Genomic DNA, 16,296 nt, shown 5'->3' with positions numbered 1-16,296 from the left:
TTGAAGTTCTCCAGAGGCCTGGTAATGAACAAATCATTTGATTCAGGTGTGTTGACCCAGGGTGAGATCTAAAACCTGCAGGACACTGCCACTCAAAGCCTGGAGTTGCCCATCCCTGGTCTATGCCATCAGTTTTCCTGTAGCACATCTTTATCAACCCCAGCTGGATTGTTTTTCCTTATCATTGCATTCACCCGGATTAATATATCACTTTTAAAGTGTAGTCCAGCTGTGCTATACAAGTACATACATTTTCTTAAATTTTATGATCTTGACAAGGTTTGCTCATTTTATGGATTTTAACCACAGAAGCTGACGCAGTGATGCAATTAACTGTTTTAGTGATTGGTCGGGATTAAACTCTGGACCTCAAGGGCACAGGGTGGAGTACCGGTGATTAAAGTCATTTATATGCAGTGAAAACTCCCCACTATAATTTAAACTTGAGATGTTGTCTTAGGTTGGTTGCCATCTCCTTGAGGGAGATAATGATTGCTGCAAAGGGATTTCATAGATTCAGTCAGATACCCCTCAAAATATATTTGATACAGCTACTGTGTTAGCATACAATTGCCTATTTAAACATCCTGCAGACACGGAGGAGCATTAGCATTCATTTGAAGTTGTAGCTGTCACTTCATGAATATCCAATATTCACTTTCCTTCTAGCTGTTGTTTATTTTCTATCTTCTTCAGTGAAATGTCTGAAGCCGTAGCTGCTAAATCATTCACTGCTACCTGCTGTGGATGGCAACAAAGCTGATAAGACGGGTGAGCCTCAATTAAAACATTAAAGCTGCAAGCCCTGAAAGCAAAACAATTAGCTAAAAGATGCTAAAATGCCTCCAACGCTGAGGGGGGAACTGCAGCTCCTGTGACAGGTCTCCATGAGTTCATTAGGATGGTAATCCCTTCCAAATGCATGTATCTGTTTGATCCATTGTTGATCTAAAATATTTAGTCTTGCAGCTTTAATTTGTGATCGGGAGCTTTACCAGCATGTTAAAATGATTGAGCTCAATTTACGTTTGAATTTTTTTAAAATATTTGCAACCGTTACATCACGTGACCGACTCGAATCAGGGTTCAGGTGTTGTCACGGCTTGCACTGAGAAATCTGTAGGTGTTAAATGGCCACGCTCAATCCCCAAGTCTTTCGTCCACAGTCTGCTTCTATCAACCGTGTATACGCTGTCGCAGACCAAAGGCACAGATGGGCCCGCTGTCGTCAGCATCTGCACGTCAGCGCGTCTGGTTTCATCTCGCCTTGACCTCCTCTTCTATCAGTTCCTCGGGTCTGAGCAGGTGTTTGGCCCGCAGTCAGAGTCCAAATCAGATCCATTTCATCTGTAATCAGCTGGAGCCCCTGGCACTGATGGAAGAGATCAGAGCGGCGATTAAAGAATTATAAGCCGACCACGCCTGACCAGCCGACCATGACACGGACAAGGAGGCGAAACAGAACAGGGGGGGACGAGTTTGTGCCAATGAGGGGGAGCTACAGTAGGGATGAAAGGAAAGATAGAGTTTTGAAGGCTGGCAAAATCTCCCAGGGGAGGGACATGAAAGCGCAGGGCTCTGGGGGAAGTGAGCAGTGATGGAGGCTAAGATGTTACTCTGTGTTCTCACAAGATTTGTGTGTGTTTGTGTGTTTTTTTTTATTCCATCAAGTGGAAAGAGGTCATTTAAAGTCAAATGCATTGCTCAGTTCTGCTTCAAATTGGGGTAATTACAATGGGAAGTAAATTCCAATCACCATGTGAAAAGAAAGTTAATGACATTAACTTGATGTTTTTGAACTGCTTGATGCCCCAAAGCTGTTTAGCAAATCATTAATTGTGAGAAAATTGTGGCAAATCATGTTCTCAGGTGCATGAAAACTGATGGGTGGCTCACATACTGATGACAGCTCCTTTAAAGGAGCTCAAATAGCGTTTAGGAGCCGTTCACAAGGTATTGGATGTATCAGAAAGACCATCACCATTCATATACACACACACACACATTAATTCACTATGTGGAGCTGATCAAATCCCCGTTTGATTATCTTTAATCTGTGCCAGCTCGAACACAGCAGTCTGCCTAGGCTGTCGGCACAGATACACACACACACACACACACACACACACAACTGAAAACACACAGCTCTTTATTGTGAGCTGGTCAGCATAAAGAGACTCAGCACACTTATTTGTTTACACCTATTCACTGATATGCTAGTTATTCTGTCACTTAAATGAAGGCTTGCTCATGCTTGATATTGCTTTAAAGCGTATATGCAAACCAGAAGGGCTCTCGTACACACATACGCATGCACACACACTCTACCTGCTTTAAGTGACCACCTGCGTCTGTGTACTCTCAGATGGAGAGTGCACATGGAGTGGGAATGTGTGTATGTGTGTGTTTTACTGTCAGTGTCTACTCCATTAGCGCCACACTCTGAGTGAAATCACTGCATCAGATGTGTTAGGTCCAGCTCTCTGGACTGGATCTAGCTTCTCACTGTACTTCCATAGAGCAGTGGGGTCTTCCACCCCCTTCCTCCAAAGTCCGGTTGCACACATGGCTCTGGAGGACTGAGATAAAATAGCAAACAAGTTCCTTCCCCACAAGTCATCAATTTTGCAGGTTTACTGAAACATGATATATTTATTTTTTGCTTTGTTTTTATAACCGTCTTGCTCAGGACTTAAGCTCCGTACTTTAAAATCTTTCCTTTGATGCATCACCACAATTTTTTTAAACATTTAAACTCCAGGCATTTAGCTAAAGCTTTACTTTAAGAAATGAATTTAGACCATTAAAAAACTGTTTTTAATCGACCTGTGTTTTTAAAGGCTGGTGTTTAATCAAAAGGTTTTAGCAGAAAAAAAATCATTTATGACACAGCTTCCTCTAAGGCTCCCTGTTGTATTCACAGAGTTTAAAACACCATTATGAACCCTTTAGAATGCCTTTTAATCATAAAAATGAAATGAGGTGATCTCATGTAAAAAACTAAATCATGTCCAAAAAAAAAGTTATTTTTTGGTGAAATAAAGATTTCAATTTGATGTCTTTGGGAGCTCTATCTGAACATAGCTGAGCTGAAGCTGAACTGACCCATAAATGAAATTATTCCTCTTTTAGGAAACATCTGCCAGCTGTCGAATAGAAATTCCTTCTTTGAATAGTCAGAGCCACAACATCAATGAACGTTTAAAGACTATTACTTGAATCTGTTTGCGATAAAATAATTTTTTTGCCAAGCATTTTCTCACATTCAGCTAAATGATATAGCACCAGTTCAAAGTAATGACCCTAAAATGTTAAGAGAGCTCTCCAATGATTGGCTGTTTCCCAGTCAGAAAACGCAGTGAACAGGAAGAACTCTCTTTTAACCTCCAGCAGAACCAGGTAGGCGCAGCCATCAGATCAGTTGGGGGTTTGAAGGGAAAGAGAAGAGAGAGATAACGAACGACACACAGGACAAACAGAGTCTATAGGAGAACAAAGAAGGGAGTGCAGGAAATGTGCACAGTGCATCAATAAATTGTGTGTTTTTCTATACTCAGGTGTGGTGCACTGCCTGATTCTCCCCTGTTTAAAGACACTGGCAGTCTATGTTATGTTCCATAATTACTGGAAGTGGTCATTCCCAGTCATTATGGAACATAACATAGATGCCATTTTCAATAAAATTGTGTTTATGCAAGTAGCACTTAATGTCATTGTTAGCTTGCTATCACGTCAACAGCGGCGCTATAAACATGTAGAGCTCTGAAGGCGTTTATTTTGTGTTTGCTGGTCAGCTCTAATCACAAGCAATACCTGAGACTTATAGAAATGTAATTATTTTTGCTGGTGTTCATTCATACAATCCAGCTGCACATCAAGGAAGCACTTCCTCCCTACTGTGACAGAGCACTTCCTCACAGGGGAACATTTGATCTGTCCCTAATGTTGTAGGTTCTTTGCTATGAAGTATCTTGAGATGACTGTTTGTGTGACCTGGTGCTATGTAAAAAAAAACTGAAATAAAAATGTAAAAAAAAACCCTTAAAACCTGATATAAAGCAAATTATGTGTTTGCAGAATAATTTCAGGTATTATTTTGTTATTTCTAGTAATCACTGCTAGAGCCAAATTGACTCTAAGGTATGGGGGTTTTTTGTTGTTGGTTTCGTTACTGGATTTCATTGTTTCAGTGTTCTCGTGCTCTTGATGTTTTAAAGACCAACCTACTAAGACTGTTTTTGTACCAAGAAACATCCTTTTTGAATGTTGATAAGCCTTTGCAGGCACAAAAAAAGAAAAAAAAAGTCCACACGTCTGACCATTAATGCATCAGCACTGCTCCAGCTTCCTGCTATGATGATTTCAAAGTAAAGAGAACGCAGCATAAAAGTCCTTGAGTCGGTCTTAACTCCCTTCGTCCATGAGGTGTGAAATCGTTTGATCCAGCTTGCTTCCATTTTGGTGAAACAGCCTTTATGTAGCTGTGAGAATTTTCATTTGTGTGTGTGTTTTTAAATGCTGTTGGAGCAATAAAAAGTGCAGACAAAGGGGAGGGTACAGGGTTGGAATCGAGAAGCAGGAAGGAAGGAAGGAAGAGAGCTGACGGTAGCTTCTGTGATAGTTTTGAATGAAGGCAGAATGAAGGATGGGGGCTGTCCCATAGTATATCCTGTCTGTGTGAGTCTGTGTGTACTTGCCTGTGTTTACGCATGGGTGGGGTGGTGGGGTTAACTAACATTAAGTGTGTGCTTGTGTCTGGGTGGAGGGCGGTGGGCGATGTTGGCTTTAAGTAGCGTGCAAAAAGGTCAGAGGTTGGGGTTAAAAGTCAAACAATGCCTGGAAGGACTAGCAATCAGTTGGGGCAGGAAAAAGCTGTCAGGAAAGGGTAGGTGGGTAAAATGAAGGGCAGGAAGAGGAAAATGGGAAAAAGAGATAAAGCGGTCCAAGAGGACAGAGGAGGGCTGACGTTCACACACTTCGAAGTATCAGAGCTATGTAGCTTCTCCCTACAGGGGTTCATCTTACCTCTAAGCACACTCGAAAAACACACAGAGACAAAAATACAGACACGATGACAAAACAGACCCATGCAGGAGCTCTGTAACCTAATCAGAACATGTGGCCTATTTCTCTGTATGTTTTAATGAGCCCTCCATTGTGGAGCGCTGACTGATATTATTAAGCTGCCGTGTCTCAGCTCATTAGCTAAACCAGGCTCAACAACAACACCAGCAGCTAAAAGATGATTTGATACCGCCTGCAGAGTTATGCGACACCACAGGACCTTAAAGAGGTCGTGGGGAGAGGCAGAGCAAGTGAGTTAATTCGGTCATTGGGAATGAGTCGGACTAAATCTTGCTTCCTATGACACAAAAAATAAGAACAACACATAACAGGCAGAGTTCAACCACCCCTTTTCTAAAGCTTCCCACACATTAGCCTGGAATATTCAGTGTTTCCTTTTTGCATCAGAGAGCTTGTAACTTAAGAGAAGTCATCATATAGACAACACTGCTGCAGGTGCATATTTTACAGTCTGTTCTCACTTATGAGAATGCTTTGGTTTTCTTTGTCAGCATTGTATGGTTTTTATTAGAGCACTTAAATCATTCAAATACATTGATGCGTGGGATAGATTAGTATGACTTGATGATATCTCACTTAACTATAGTAAACTGGAAGAAAAGACCAAGGTGTCTATTCATTACATAAAACCTGTTACATCCAATGAAATGTCCCAGATATCTTGTTTGATAAGGCATCTCTAAAGCTCCCCACAGCCTCGAGCAAACACAAACGAAACCCCAAACTAAACATAATGCTAAGCTTTGCCATAGAACCAAGTCCCCACAATCAAACAAGTCCCCGCGTGTTGGTGTACAGTGAGGTTAAAGCACCCATCTGGCACAATAAACATGACCACACACACAGAGACACACTTCTCAAAAGCATATCTGACCTTTTGCGAGCAATTTTTAGAGATTTAGATTTAGGTATTATGAGTATTGTAGTATCAATGCTATATTGTGCATTCCACTTTAAAAATGTTTGCACTTGACTGCTCTTGAAACTAGTTCTTCAACGTGACTGTTATAAGTTTACACATAAAGGGTGATATAAATATATATATATATATATGTATATATATATATATATATATATATATATATACTTTTACAAGTCTGTGTGATGCCGTTTTAAAATTTGAATAAAAATATTAGAATGGATGGTATTTATTAATTAAGTTGATAATGATTATTTTTCACTATAATAACAACAAATTTGGGGAAAAAATTCTCCAGCAAGATGTTTTGACCATGAGAATTTGAGAAAATTAATCTGTGATAGTATAAATGCAAAAATTAGGCATTACCAAATAATTTGGTAAATTTATTTCAGTCCTCTCGGTTACCCACAATCTGTTCTTTTCCAAACGGATATTTTAGGCTGACTAAAATACTTTTTTTATTTAATTTATTTTTTTATTATTTTTTTTTTAGCAGCAAAGTTTTAGGTTTTAATTGTTCCCACTAGGGAGACATATGCATATGGCACCTTGTGCGTCACTCAGCGCAGGACTCAAGGTTTGTTTTTGTTTGTTTGTGTTTTCACAATGCTGTCTTTTTTGTGTAGCTGGTTCAAACACTGCTGCTTTTATCCCTGTACATTTGCAAGGTGTGATGTGAAACTATCATACAATGTCAAGTTATCGTCATAGAAACCAACCCCGCACACACTGTCGGAAGACTTTTTTGATGAAGCGCTCCCCAATAATTTGCTCTCCAGCTTCTTCCTAGTGCCAAAGGAAAATGATACATGGACACTAGAGCTGTACTGAATAGCATCTTTTGGGCTTTGGAGCTTTAGTTGTAATCAGCAGCGAATAATTTAAGCTTTGCCTCACGAGTGGGGTGAGGGGAGGGAAGAGATGGGTGACTCATGTCTAGTTTTATGGCTGGAACACAAGATTTAAAAACAATGACTGAGCTGTTTCAGCTGTATCTGCATGTTAAATAATCACTGAGAGGGAACTTTAGATACAAAAAAATGTCTCTTACTTTTTTCTTACTCTGCATGTCTGCACTCACCGAAGCCGAGCTGCTTACCCGACACAGGGGCAGAGAGAGTGCAAACACTGCTGGGATACAGTTCAGAGATTCTTTGCTAGGCCAGCTCTGAAAAACAACAATACAAGCTGAGACGGTTTATTTTGATATATGAAAATTGAAATCTCAATACTTCTCTGGTGTTGACTTGACTTAATGCTGTCACGTGTTCCAAAACTAGAATTAGTTACATTTTACCTTTTTAGCTTTATTTGATAGACTTAGTGAAGAATAGACAGGAAATCAGGGGCAGACATGTGCAAAGGGCTGTGGCTCGAACTCGAACCTGGGCCGGCCGCTCTTGGTCATAGGGCATGTGGTCGCCCGCTCAACGCACTGAGCTAAACCGGCGTTTTTGAAGATTCCAAAATATTGAGTTGTTTTTTGTTCATCTTTTTTAGGGACACTAAACTGTTACGACTCCATGTTGTTAGTTTGTCAGACAATCATGTGATCACATTTGCACTGATTGCCTTGGAAGCTTAACCACGTGACAAGTTCTTTCTTTGAGGATGAATTGCAGTGTGCACTTCTGCTTTCTACTGCAAACACTACACAGGCTAAGAGACGGTTTTACCTTACTGGCAATATTTTTTATGCTAAACAGTTCCGTTGTTGAAATAGCAGAGAAGATTAAAGAGGAGATGATCAAAAAAAGACGTGACAGACAAAGGGGGAGGGGAAAGAGAGTAAGGTATACAGAAATTTTAAGCTTTTCTGCAGACAGACAAGACAGCTTTGAATCCCTCTTCATCATCTCGCTCTGTTCCTCCTCGTTCCCCCTCTGTAGTGTTTACATGCTGCTTCTTCGCTTAATCCAGCCTTCGGGATGCCTACTTCACTTCGTTACCTCTCAGCCTGGAGATGGAACCCTTGGATGATGAGGGAGATTTTTTTTCTTCTTCTTTCTCCATTTCTCTACCGCCATCTCAATCTCTTCTCTGCTCACTCAAGTGTTGGCTACACCAAAGCCTCCAGCATCGATCCAATAAAGCTGGTAGCCCCGCCATGGCAAAGCTCGGAGAGCCCGCACCCCCAACCTAGCATTTGAGCACGCTCAATTAAGAGCGTGTTAATTGAGAAGGCTGGTGTGGGGGTATCTCTTTTTTATACTTTTAAAAAGTGTAATCAATAACTGTCACACTGGGCAGACGTGAGCTTACACACTCAAACCGCACACACACATACAAACACATACACAGATCTCTAAATCTCAATTACGTCCCCTGCCAATCCCCTAAATAGACCAAATATTTGTTTGCCAGCACTGGAATGTATTATTCACACGTGGGAATAGATGTGGGCAAAGGAGTAGAACTCAGCGTGCTACGCACACTGAGGTGGTTTCTGCCTTTGTGCTGGGTTAAAGTTTGACATTTTGCGCCTTTTTTAAAGTCAATTGGATCCCTTCTCCAATAAGCACGCATCATCAAAGGCACCATTTCGCTCGCTGATGCACAGCAGCAGCAGGTGCAGAGGGGGAAGCTTACAGATGGTTTGCGCACATTTGTCTGTGTGTGGAAGTGCTGTATATTTCAGTTGCTGTCCGGGCACTAAAAAATGACATTTAGAGTTGTTCCCAAGAGTCTCCCAAATAATCACAAACAGGTAAAGAAATAGTAAACATGAAAAAAAATGTTAACGAATACTGTGAAGAAAGTATTTTGTACGCTTTTCTTGAGACCTTTGTGTGTTTCAAAGAGGTTGTGCAACCCAGTTTCCAGCTTCATAATTGGTATCTGATGCTTTAGAAAATTTTGTAACCTTTTAAAACACGTTCCCCTTTTGTCAGTTTTCTTTTTCCTGCCAGCTTCTTCTGCTGCTTATTGTGTGTACAACCTTATGAACAAAATCAATGTACTAGTTTTCAACCTCAGCAGAGCCACAGAGATCAGGGTGCAGCCAACCTGAAGCTATTGCAGGTTTTGGCCTAAGACGTGGCAGGAAGACACAATGTGCAGCCTTTTCTGAGAAGAAATGTTTCTATTTCTTATATATACATACTTTTTTCTTTTCTTAATAATTTCCATTCACTCTGCTTTATTCTGCAAAATACCCACACAAAGATCACGCAACTTTAATAAAGTATAAGTGTGACCAGATCGAGTAGTGAGATTTTCTTTCTTCCAAAAGTTTATTAATTGTTTGACCTCTAAGCCAACAAATCAGTCAAAAAGAGCTTGTCTCTTCATCTTTAGCTTCCTGAGTTTGTGTATTATTTAATAATTTGGTGCTAGACAGATTTACGCATTCATTTGGTATTACCGTGGGTTTAACACCCTCCAGGCATACAAAACCAGAGTTTGAAGTGTGTGGTGTTAATGTGAAATAGCTCATGCATCAATCCTACCTGCAGCATCATAACAAGTCAATCACCAGGCACCGTTATTGGACTGTAATGCTACGTCCTAGCCGTACACTCGATGTTCATTAGGTATAAGCCAATTCATTTACAACACAGTGCTATTGGATTGTCCTTGTCTCGACATTCATTTCCCACCACATTGGCGTTTGATGCGTTGCCAGCACCAGTTAACTTTGATAACTCAGCCCCGGCTTAATATACTGTCGCTGAATTGGCTTGACAAGAGTTTAGCGATAAGCTATTTCTGAGCTTTCTGAGTGGCGATAGCTGGATTATCACTCGGAGCGAGGGAGAGGCAGGAAAAAACTTTGCTGCTAACCTTCCTGGCCAAAAGTCATTAAAATGTTTAGTTTGTTTATGTTGGCAGACAGGCACAAACAGGGGCACGTACAGCGATTAAAACTATGTCCTTGTAGGCTTTAACGATTTGCATAACTCACTCCTCTTTTGCATTATTGTGGATTTTGATGACAGTGTTCAAATATATTCTGCATCTTTTCAAAGTGAGACGTTTATCTTTCGGAGCGGCTTGAATGTGTGAACTCTTTTGTGTGTCTTTTTGAAAAATGCACATGTTGTAAATACTGCTCTGACAAAATTGTTTCTGATAAACAGCTAAGCCAATAAAATGAAGTGAATTGCTGCCTCCAGCTGATGTGTTTCTTTTCTTTTGCTCCAGGCACACTGCCAGGAGCTGGGCCGTTCTCTCGAGTTGCTCTGATCGACTGATTGATCCCTCGATCCATCGCTCAGCGCCAAATGGGAACTCACATAGGAGGTATGTGGGGGACGAAGGTCCTCCTCCTGGTGTTTCTGGTCGGATGGGAGAAATCGCTGGGCCTCAACTGGAACCCGATCCCGCGCAAGACTGTTCGAAATCAAGGTGAGTGATCAGTGAATTAATAGCTGATATTTGCAGTTTGTAATAGGAATGGAGTGAGTTATAATTTTGGGATGACATAGTAAAATAATGTCTTCAGGCCAAGGAGGAACCCATGGGTGGGCCCAGTGGGAGAGTACTAAAGCTTATGTGCCTCAAAGTGGAAACAATCACATGCACTGGGATTTTTTATTTACTTATCACCATTTTCATCTTTGTGTTTTGAAACTGTACGTGATGAAGAAGGCGTGGATCTGACACTAAGGACACCAACAGACGTCACAGACAACTAGTCACAGATCACCTCCTGCTTGCTTTTAGAAAGAATTCAGGTTTAAGACAAATCAACCTGACTTTTCAGATTCAACTACACTTTTATACAAAGTTGCTGACAGTATGCTTTCACAGATACCATAAATATCCCTGCCCTACAGGCACTATAAGTTCCTCCAACTTGAATTCTCTGCATTCCTTCAAAGATCAGCCCTGTTAAGACACGCCGCTACTGGCCAGTGTTACAGAAGGTGATACATTTACACATCCCTGATATTATATCCACTGACTGAATCCTCTAAAAGAAATGTTTCATTTTTATGCGGTCTTCTGACCGAGCCAATAAGGCCGATTTATTAGACTGATAGATCAGTCACTGAAATGACTTATCTGGTCAGGCATCGGATACAAAACCAATAATTGGACAGATGTATTCCATAACAACAATCAGGAGGATTTCTCCGTTATATCAGAGGTGGAGGTTTTCTGAGATGTGTTGAAGAGGCACACATCGACCCTCAGTGAAACAATGCATCAGTGTAATCCTAGCGCTCAGCTGAATTTGCACCATTTATCTCAGCTCTCCTCTGCAGCCAAACCCAGCTTTCTTCACTGAACAATGCCAATTGTTGCGAGCTAAGAAATAGTCTTTTTTTTTTAATCCCTCCAGGGAGAAGAGCTGCCTCACTCTCTTGGGGATTAGGGAAATACTATAAAGAGAAGTGGGGGGAAAAAAAGCTGTGAAAAAGTATATTTTCTCACCTCTCTGTTCCACCTATCCCACCTTTCATCCCATATCTCTCGCTCCCTTTCTCTCTCTTCCTGCTCTTTCTTTTTTGCCTTTTATCCCTCCCCTCCCCTCTTTTGCTTTGTGCGCCGCGGCTCATCGTATGAACCTGAAATGCTCTTATGGCGTTTTCACAAACAGCTTCGATTTCAGCCGCTCTCGAGGAGAATGGCGCGCACGGCGGTAGCGGCGAAGGAGCGTGGGGATATTTCAAAAGCTTCTTTCACAGCCGCTATCACCCGCCCCATTTCCCATTCTCCTTTTCATTTTTTTCTCTCTATCCTTACAACACCTCATCACTGCTGTTTCTGGTGTAATGTAAGGACAGAGAAGACGGGGGGAAAAAAACAATCAGCAGGGTGTTGATAGTTTGTGGTGAAATGCTCCGTTGTGACAAAGTGAAGCCAGCGCTGGCACAGAGCAGCACAGATCTCTGCTGCTGCACTTTGGCCGGCACACACTTGTGGCGAAGACACACCAGACAGGGGAAACGGGGACATCTGCTACCAAGAAATAAATAACCCTTTTTTTGCATTTTTCCTTTTTAGAAACTCCCGTGGCTTCTCGTGCAGCTTCGCTTTCATATCGGGAGTGCTTCTGTCATAAAAGTCATCATAAAAATCTCGTCATGAAACACAGGAGAAAGGCAGATCGCGTCACGTCATCTCTGATTTGAGTGTGGCTCTCACGTGCAGCGAGATTCTTGACGCGAAATGAGTTGCATTGGAAACAAGCAGGATTATCATACCTGTTGACAGATTTCTTCGCTTGGTGAGAGAGGGGAAGGAAAAAAAATGAGATTTTCAGGCCCTGCTACTGGGTTAAATGACTTATATGGATGGATTCTTGCTACAGTGCTGAGAAGGAGATAGGAGAGAAATGGGGGGGGGGGGGGATACAGCTGCAGAAAGAGGGAACGATGGATTGGAGTGGAGTGGAGAGACAAAATGAAAAGAGAGGGAGAGAGAGGGGAGGTATAATGGAAAGAAAGCAGGAAAGTGAGCGAGAGACTGGGGAGAGAGGCCAGTCAGTAACTGCCTTAAAAGGGCAGAAAGTAGCTTCAGTGAATAGACAGAGAGAGAGGAAAACACAGACGCAAACTGCCGGCCGTTCACCCGGCGATTCACATTGCACCTAAACATCTCTGCAAAGCATCCATGTGAGCGCGTGTGCGTGTTAGACAGACACAAGAAGACGGCCGATGAAAAAAGAAGACGGAGAGAAAATATAGAGCGACAGAGGGCCGTTCTGTTTATACGTATTTGTTTGGAGGGAGATAAGTGTGTGTGTGCGTGTGTGTGTGTGTGTGTGTGTGTGTGTGTGTGTGTTTAGTTGTGAATCTGCCTATCTAATCTCCCCTTGTTTATACGTGTGTGTGAGTGTGTGTATACTGCTTGGTTGGCAGTCTGAGGGATTTGGAGCTTTTAGGTGGTATAGAAGGGGAGTGTGTGTGTGTGTGTGTGTGTGTGTGTGTGTGTGTGTGTGTGTGTGTGTGTGTGTGTGTGTGTGTGTGTGTGTGTGTGTGTGTGTACTGGTTCGTACTATCCTGGTGGGGACCAAAATCTGACTTTTACTATCCTGGTGGGGACTTTCTGCACCGTGGGGACCAAAATCCAGGTCCCCTCGGGGTTGAAAGCAATTTTCACACTCAAAATGCGGTTTTACTGTCAGGGTTACAATTAGGTTATGGTTAGGTTTAGGGTAAGGGTTAGGGTTAGGCATTCATTTTTAATGGTTAGGGTTAGGGTAAGGGGCTAGGGAAAGCATTATGTCAATGGGATGTCCCCACGAGGATAGCAAACCAGACATGTGTGTGTGTGTGTGTGTGTGTGTGTGTGTGTGTGTTGCTGAGTGAGTTGGGTTATGGTAGGGGAGAGATGGTTGAAGAGATAATATTTACCCCCACACCCACCCGCCATCACAGCACCCCCACCCCACTCACACACCCTGCAATTAAACGAGGCTTACACGGGGTTGCAGGAGAAGAAAAGCAAACATCCTCTCTCTGTGTCTCGCTATCTCCCCTCCTCTTCTTCTATTTCTTCTTCCCCTCTTATTTTTTTTTAAAGTCACATGTTGACATTTGAAATTTTAGGCCTGTTGTTATTCCTCACCAGCCACTCGCCACATTAGTGGAGGGGGGAAAAGAAATCACTGTTGGCTTCTAATGAGACATTTTATGTACAGACATTATGTATGGCCCTCGTGGAGCTGCTAATGAGTGCTGTAAATTTACATACTTTACATTTTTCGCTCATATTTTCTCATTCTGCACCCTGACGTAGTGCATGTATCTTGATTTCTTTTTCCCTTTTATACAGATAATATTTCACATTTATGTTCATATTGTACAAGTTGCTCATTCATCCTTTTTCGCAAAAGGTTTTCTTACCCATGAATACTGAGATGCTGTCTGCTTTTTCTACTTTTTGACTTAACCATTAGGCAGTCAGAAGCCCGCTGGGACCTAATTCGTTAACAATGGGTCAAACTAATTCTCTAGTAGTAGTTTGTAGCAAACTAGGGGTAAAATAAAATAGGCTAAAATAGGGTTAGATTGTGCATTTTGGGGATGGAGGGGGTCATCTAATTGTTGGGGGGGGGGGGGGGGGGGTCTAATATAATAGGGTCTTTTCCTTTAAAATATAAGTGTGCCTCAGGGTGTATGCTCTTGTGATTTGGTGCTATTTAAAATTGAAATTGACCCTGCTGTTGCCAGATGCTGCAGGTGTTTAACAAATTTAAATGAAAGACTCCTACAAATAGCTGGAAGGAACAAACACATTTTTAGCTCATGATATATTGTCAGTTTTAATAAAGAGCTTAATGGAATACAGTTCAGCAATAGCACTGGAGTCTGTGAACAGTGCAGCTTAATTTAGCTGCACTGGTGCACTGCACTAGCCTATATGAATAATGAAAAGTAGCAGGTTTTTCCTCTCTGCTAGAGTTCCCTGTCACTCTGTGCTCACTCTGGGCTTAAATGTGGTCACGAAAAAAGGGTTTGGGGAACACAGCAAGTCTTTCCAAGTGCAACAACTTTTGCACAGGTGTCTCACTGTAGGTGGCATTTGTACAAATAACGGTAAAGAGCGAAATGATGTGCGGTGGTAGTGCAAATGGCAGAAAAGCCAGAAACCAAATATAGGCTTTATTTTAAATTAACCTTCCCGTAGCGTCTATAAGGTAGTGGAAGTGTATTGAAATTAATGTGCTGTTCTCTTAATTCAAAACAAGCAACTGTTTTTTGATTTTGTCAAGTTGACATTAACCCAGGTCTACACATCTGTTAGGGTCATGTCACCGTTTGAGCTTTTTTTGTGGGATTTCTTGGCAGCATTCTGCCCGCCTCGCTACTTAATCTTACAAGTGGAACAGATTTCAGATATCTGTTGTCTGTGCGCCTCAAATCTGACCTTGTCCTTCTTTTTGCACCCGCTTTTTTTTTTCTGAATCACCCGTAGATGATTGTAGTATCCATTATGTTGCTTTAAGCTACTACTTTCACACACTTAACCTGACCAATTTCCACTGACCACAGAAAATGCTTTAGCTGAAAACACCACCGTCTGTCCCAGTCCTTACTGACTTTCTCTGCTGAACACCATATTTTACTCCATGGCTTTAGCTTTCACATACGCTCATACACAACCACACATAAACTTCTCAGCCCCAGCCCAATGACAGAGGCCGGTAAGCCAGAAATCTGACAAAACACAGCTGTACGGAAAGAAAGAAGGAAAGAAAGAAAGAAGTTGTAGAATCTAAGCCCTTACAAATTTGATATTATGTTTGAAAACCTAGCGAGCTTTGATGCTGAAAATGAGCCCTGCATCTTTAAAGAAAGGCCAAAGCAAATGTACGCCTCTTGATTTAAAAAAAGAAAGATTGAGAAAAAAACACACATACACTCTGTAGAAGCAGATTGGAAAAGGGCTGGGCCTCTGACCTCCAGAAACCTCTCTCTTCTCTCTCTCAACCTTTCTTCTTTCTTTTTTACCCTCCTTCTTTCTGTTTCTCTGCCTTATCTCCTCAAACCCTCCAATTACAGTAATGAGTGGTTGAGAGCGAGGGAGAGGAGGAGGCAGATAGAGGCTGTGCGTGACTGGGAGGATAGATGGTGGGGGGACAAAAGTGGGAGGGAATGGAAGGAGGAGATTCATCATAGCTTTTTATCTGCTTTGAGTGCCAGTCATCCGCTGACCCTGTGCTGATTGGTCGGTGAAGATTAACAGCCGGGACCAAATGTCGAGACCTGCACTGCTCTCTGTTGTCGTTCTGACTTCGTGAGGGCTGATGTGGGGGCAAGTGGGCATGTGCATTAAAATGAAAATGCCAGTCTGATGGTACTCTTATCCAAAGGACCTTTTTTGCAGCAATGAGGGACGCAAACTGTATACAACGATTTTAGATTATGAAGAATGACGCACAACACCTCACGGGTTGTTTAAGCAGTCGATTTGATTGCTTTCTTCTTTCATGGCCTGCCACCTGATGGGGTTAAAGTGGCACATGCCTATATTAAATATTCCTATTGTGTTTCATACAATGAGGTCAGTGTATGTACAGATAATGCGTTTGAGCCAAAACTTCAGGGTTCAAACTGCATCAAACACTCAGTACAGACAGTTTTTACCCCTCAGCCAAGGTCCAGGTCAGAGGTCAAGTTTTCTGAAAATCTTGTGGACATAATGACTCAAGAAGAAACATCAAGTAGGAGGCTGAGGGAGGACACTCACTAGTATATTTTTCTGTTTTTGCATCTATATGATGTCACTGAGAACAGATATCACTAATATGCTCATCTCTGGCACCTCTAGCTCCGCCCTCCTTACCTTCAGATCTTTAGTTTGCGATTATCACTTAGTAAGAAAGTTGTAGGGAA

At 41.9% G+C, this 16,296-nt stretch overlaps 1 protein-coding gene across 1 annotated transcript in view; it reads left to right on the top strand.

The window, feature by feature from the left end:
• sema4c (sema domain, immunoglobulin domain (Ig), transmembrane domain (TM) and short cytoplasmic domain, (semaphorin) 4C) overlaps positions 1 to 16,296 on the top strand; it is a 103,660-nt gene that overhangs the window by 44,463 nt on the left and 42,901 nt on the right. The window contains exon 3 of the mRNA XM_063489197.1: positions 10,151 to 10,354. Within this exon, the coding sequence (XP_063345267.1) occupies positions 10,231 to 10,354 (124 nt within the window). The 5' untranslated portion in view covers positions 10,151 to 10,230. The remainder of the gene's footprint in view (positions 1 to 10,150; positions 10,355 to 16,296) is intronic.

This window comes from Pelmatolapia mariae, linkage group LG12, assembly GCF_036321145.2.
Source record: "Pelmatolapia mariae isolate MD_Pm_ZW linkage group LG12, Pm_UMD_F_2, whole genome shotgun sequence".
Classification (NCBI taxonomy): Eukaryota; Metazoa; Chordata; class Actinopteri; order Cichliformes; family Cichlidae; genus Pelmatolapia; species Pelmatolapia mariae.
Note: the sequence above shows the minus strand (reverse complement) of the source record. Positions and strands in the feature narration are given on the sequence as shown.